General features: G+C 38.3%; 1 protein-coding gene across 9 annotated transcripts in view; it reads right to left on the bottom strand.

Moving 5' to 3' along the window:
* Positions 1–2,654: 2,654 nt before the first annotated feature.
* SLTM (SAFB like transcription modulator) overlaps positions 2,655–6,129 on the bottom strand; it is a 57,869-nt gene continuing 54,394 nt past the window's right edge. For all 9 annotated transcript variants that reach the window (XM_084871409.1, XM_084871411.1, XM_084871412.1 and 6 more), the window contains one exon: positions 2,655–3,340. In XM_084871409.1, coding sequence (XP_084727535.1) covers positions 3,232–3,340 — 109 coding nt within the window. In that variant the 3' untranslated portion in view covers positions 2,655–3,231. The remainder of the gene's footprint in view (positions 3,341–6,129) is intronic.

Raw genomic sequence — 6,129 nt, 5'->3', positions numbered from 1 at the left:
GGCATGTGTAGTTTCTGACTTCAGTGTGTTGCCCAAGCTTACTAAGACTGTCTCTTTCTTGAACCACTGTGAGCTTTGGCTCCTAAGTCATCAAAACTTTTCACCTTATGGTGAAACCTTTGGATTGTTCATCCAGTACATGAATAACAAAATTTCTTTTCTCTTGGTTTTGAGGAACCCAGCTTTCTTTGTAAAATCTCTAACCTTGGTCTTCACAATTGACCATCCAGATCTCTGTAACTGGTGCCCCTGAACCTTCAGCAGTTACTTCCAACATCAATGCCGTATCAGAAGATGGTTTTGTCAGGTTTTCTCAACTTAAAAATTTAGATTTTTGATTTGTTCAAATTATTCTACACATATAGACAATACGTATGGGTATTTTTTTTTTATCAGGTTGCCTTGGTATAGCTTTTTCAAGAGGTCACTTCTCAAGATGCCCATCTGAAAAAGGGATAGGGCAGTAACTAGTACCTATGGCTATGCAGGATTCTTGTGTATTAAGCAAGTGAATGCACTTAAAATACTTAGCATACTGCACATAAAGTGCTTAGCAGATGTTAGCAACAATGTACCCAAACATCAATTCTCCATCTCGAACAATTAGCTTCTCAACCCGGCAGCCCCTTTCATGCTGATAGCTGTATTACTATAGTCTCTCAGGTGACATAAGAGAATGTGTGCATGAGTCAGTTTACCACTGCTAAAATCTCAGGATATTGTGCTATGAATATTTTCTTTCTTTTTTTTTGCTGATTATTGTTTCCTTAAAAAAAAAAAAAAAAAGAGTTCGGAAGTGTGTGTGTGTGTGTGTGTGTGTGTGTGTGGCGGGTGTGTGTGTCTGTGTGTGTGAATCAGGGAAAAAGGAGACATACTTTAAACAAAAGAAAACAATGTCACAGCTCTGGAAAAAAAAATTTATTCTTGATTTCAGAGAGGAAGGGAGGGAGAAACATCAATGATGAGAGAATCTTTGATCGGCTGCCTCCCCCAAACCTGGGCATGTGCCCTTGACTGGAATTGAACCCGTGGACCCTTCAAGTCTGCAGGCTGAAACTCTATCCACTGAACCAAACCAGCTTGGGAAATTTTCATTTTTTCCTTTCCTTTTTGTTAAATTTTCATTTACATTTCATGTCCTTCTAAAAAAAAGTATTTATAGACAACATATTAGACATGTACTATATATAAGAAAGGTTAAAACAGGATCATTTGGGGGTCTGGAACATATTAATTCAGTTTATATTATTGGTAATGGAAAAAAACGATTTAGTTTTCAAATAGCCTTCTGGAATGAATTAAGTTTGTAAAATGAAGTTCCACTGTAATTGCTTGCGATCATTCCATTCTACAAATGAGCAAATGGACTACAAGTGATATAATAACCCAAGTCACAGAAGGCAAAGCTGAAATTAGTTTATTCCTATATTGAGGTGTTTATGTGCTGTTCTACAGTGTGGGGGATCAGGAAATGAAATAACACTCCACAGACACACACACACACTCTCTCTCACACACACACTCTCACACACTCACACACACACACACACACACACACACACCACTTGCTCTCACAGTTGCAGGGTTGGGAAGGGCAGCACAGGCTCTATGAGATCCAGATCAATACACAAAGTGCCCGTTCTCCAAAGGGCCAAAGCCCAGGGTGTGGTGGTTGCCCACAGCACTCAGAAGTCTGAGCCATCTCATGGGCATGACCACATCCACACAGTAACATTCCTAAGAACCTGAATAAAGACTCCTCTTCAAATAAAAAGGTGACCTCAGACCTGAGATCTGGAGGGTAAGCAACTTGTGCAAGATCACAGAACCAATAAATGGTGGAGGAAGAATTTGAACTTGGATAGCTGAACTTCCATCTTTTACTGTGTATGAACATACAGGATCGCTTAACTTACCAAGAACCTAGACATATGGATTATGTATCACTGATTTACATAAAGGTATATGGGATTCTTCAAGAGATGGTCTTCAGAATTTACCTTCAAGGGCTTCTTAGAAAAGATGCCTTAAAAAAAAAAAAAAAAAAATCACACATACACACACACAAAAACGCCCTAAGATTAGTGGATGAGTCTCTAACACCTCAAAGACTGTACTGTCCAGCTACTGAGGTGAAGTCAAACTTAGACTTAGTCCCAGGAACAAAGACCAAAAGACTGCCTTTATAGCTCTAAACCTTGCCAATTACTTTGGGTTTAACTCCAGAGAGGACTGGAGGGTTAATGCCTATAAAGCTGGAAACAAAGACACATACACTTCCAGGTGTGGACTTTTATTTTTACAAAAAGACAACATTGCCTTTGCACATACAAGTATTTACAAAACCCAACTGATTCACCCATCTAGAACCTGGTTTTTTTCCACTTCTCAACATGGTTGGGAACATGGAAACATTAATACCCACATAATTCCCATAGTTGGAATTTATCCATCAAACAGAACAGATTACCTAAAAGTGCACTTACCTGCACAACTCATTCTAAGAACCTCAGTGAAACAAACCTCATAGCCAAGGTTTCATTAATCTATTTGGTCTCATTCCATGCAAACCTGAACAAGTATGTTGCTTTACTAAACTGAAACTCGGTTCTCAGGTTCCCCTTTACAATTAAAAAGGTTCTCAACGCTTTAGCAACTATACAGAATATGAAGCTTTATTTCAAAAAGAGTACATTCTTTACAACCAGGATACACAGATGTACTTCATGTAACAGTACCTTCTGCAAAAAATAGGTTACATAATACTCAGAAATGCAAGGAACAATCGTATTCTCTAAAAATTAGACAGCAGACCTTTTTAGCTTATACAGCCTTCAAAATGGAGGCTGACAATGCTTGGTGACATGTAACTCTATAGCCTGATACAGAGCCAGGCTGCAAATGAAACTACCACCACACAGCTGCAAGCTACCCTTTCTATTCACACGGTATTAAACAAAATGGTTTTGATTCCAATCTTTTCCAATGTGTCTCGGTGCTACAAGAAAAAAAAGTTGAATGATACACAAAACTATTAAAAGTTACAACAGAACTATTTAAACAACTTCTCCAAAATTGAGAAAAGCAATCATGGTAAATTTTAAAAAAGGAGAATAAAGAAAAGTCTGACAGAACTCTCAAGCAAGTCAGAGGTCCTCTTTGTAAGTAGTCAAATAAAGTTTACTGGAGATTTCAATAAATTATTTTGAAACCATGGCAGAGAGCTAATTTTCAGAATCGTCGTGGAGGCCCGCCTTTAAATGGCTTAAATCCAGAGCTACTTCCTCTTGGTATGGAATTGCCACCGATTTGCACAATTCTATTAATTGGGGAGGCGTTACTGAAAAAGATATAAAGAAAAAAAAAAAGTCAGAGAACAAAAGGACAAATAATTACAGTTAATACCTACAAAGTGCTTATAATTTACCATGCACTATTCTTTGTACTTTACCCAATTAAGTAAGTTCTGTTTTCAATAGTCCTATGAGGTTAAGTACCATTACTCATCCCACTTTACTGATGAAGAAACTGACATCTGGAGGCTAAGTAACGTGTGCAAGAGCAGAGAGCTAATAAACGGCGGGGGAGAGTTTGAATTTGGTAGTTGAACTTGCCTCACAGAAAGCCATTTAAGGGAATACACATGAGTAACTGTAGCAGTGGTTCCCAAGGTGTGGTCACCAAATCATCATCAAGTAGGAAGTTGAACCTCTGGCATAGAGAACATTTTATATATATATATATATATATGCACATACATACACACATTATATATATTTCATATATATATATACATTATATACATTTCATATGTGTGTGTGTGTGTGTGTGTGTGTGTGTGAAAAAGACCCACCAAAAAACCCTAAAATACGGGAGATAAATACCCACAGTGAAATGGGTTTTATTAAGTAGAATAAAACCCATTTATAGAAAGGTCTGACTGCCAGGCTGAGGAAATATGGATTAGCTCCTGTGACCTGGAGAAGCTGTTTGTGATTCTGAAGCAAGTAGATGGTATAACAACAGTTCCAACCCAGCAGGCGTGGCTCAGCGGTTAAGCATCAACCCACGAACCAGGAGGTCCTGGGTTCGATTCCCAGTTGGGGCATATGCCCAGATAACCAATTTGATCTCCAGTAGGGGGCATGCAGGAGGCAGCATATTAATGATTCTCTCTCATTATTAATATTTTTATCTCTCTCTCCCTCTCCCTTTCTTTCCATAAAATTAAAAAAGAAAAAACACACACCATATATTAAAAATATAAAAAATATAAAAAAGTTCCAGTGGTTAAATTTAGAAAGTGTGAATAATGGAGCAGAAAAAAGACTAATTTGGGAATATCGAATAGAAGCTGAAATGAGGAAGAAAGCATAGCTGTTACAAATGTTTTTTAAAAACTAAACCAGCCGAAACCGGTTTGACTCAATGGTTAGAGCGTTGGCTTGGGGACTGAAAGGTCCCGAGTTCGATTCCGGTCAAGGGCATGTACCTTGGTTGCAGGCACATCCCCAGTAGGGGGTGTGCAAGAGGCAGCTGATCGATGACTCTCTCTCATTGATGTTTCTAACTCTCTATCTCTCTCCCTTCCTCTCTGTAAAAGGGCATGTACCTTGGTTGCGGGCATGTCCCCAGTAGGGGGTGTGCAAGAGAAGAGGCAGCTGATCGATGACTCTTTCTCATTGATGTTTCTAACTCTCTATCTCTCTTCCTTCCTCTCTGTACAAAAATCAATAAAATATATTTTAAAAACACACACACACACACAAAAAAAACTAAACCATACTTAGAAATATATACTAGGAATGAAGACAGACAAAGATGAGGCCCATGGTTTTCCAGTCTGGGTGAATGAGATCGATTAATTTGGCACTGGTAAATTAAAAAAAGCTAGAGGCAATAACTGGGACATGAAGGTTTGAAACTGGAGAAGAATGAGTTGGATGTGACCTTGAATTTATGGAAACACCAGGCCATTTACATGGAGATCACAATATAGAACTCCATTTGAAGAAGCCAGCAAAATGGATCAAAAAGGTAGAAAGGAAATTATGATGCATTGGAGTGTTTTAAACACACACACACACAAGCAAGCAGTAGTGAGAAATAGTGCCTAAGACCTAAGATAATAAATAAAGGACTCTATATTTATCAAGAAACGAAGGCAACATCTACAGACAGCTTATACAACTAAAAAAAGGAAGATGAATGATCCAATTAAAAAATGGGCAATGGACCTAAATAGAATATTTTCAAAAGAAGACAGAAGGAAGGCCAAAAGGCACATGAAAACATGCTCAAAGTCACTAATTATCTGAGAGATGCAAACAAAACAACAATGCAGTACCATCTCACACCTGTCAGAATGGCCAACATCAACAAATCAACAAACAACAAGTGTTGGCGAGGTTGCGGAGAAAAAGGAACCCTCGTGCACTGTAGGAGGTGGGAATGCAGACTGGTGCAACCACTGTGGAGAACAGTATGGAGCTTCCTCAAAAAACTGAAAATGGAACTCCCATTTGACCCAGTAATCCCACTCCTAGGAATATATCCCAAGAAACTAGAAACACCAATCAGAAAGGATATATGCACCCCTATGTTCATAGCAGCACAATCTACAATAGCTAGAATTTGGAAACAGCCTAGGTGCCCGTCAGCAGATGATTGGATCAAAAAACTATGGTACATCTACACAATGGAATACGATGCTAACATAAAAAAGAAGAAATTCTCATCATTTGCAGCAACATGGATGGAATTGGAGAACATCACGCTGAGTGAAATAAGCCAGTCAATGAAAGAGAAACACCACATGACCTCACTCATTTATGGATAATAAATAACATTATAAACTGTGAACCAAAAGATAGATATAGAGACAGTAAAGCAACAAGCAGACTGTCAAATTACAGTGGGGAGGGTAGGGAGATCTGGGGGAGATAATACATCAACCAAAGGACTTGTATACATGCATGTAAGTACAACCAATGGACACAAAACTCTGGGGAGGGAGGACATGAATGGAAGGGGGGGAATGGTAAGATATGTACACAGATAATAATTTAATAATAATAAAAAAGAATAAAGAACCCAGAAATCGACACAAACTAAGCTCAATTAATATTC

The sequence above is a fragment of the Pipistrellus hanaki genome, assembly GCF_964339955.1.
Source record: "Pipistrellus hanaki genome assembly, chromosome: 1".
In the NCBI taxonomy this organism is placed as follows: Eukaryota; Metazoa; Chordata; class Mammalia; order Chiroptera; family Vespertilionidae; genus Pipistrellus; species Pipistrellus hanaki.
Note: the sequence above shows the minus strand (reverse complement) of the source record. Positions and strands in the feature narration are given on the sequence as shown.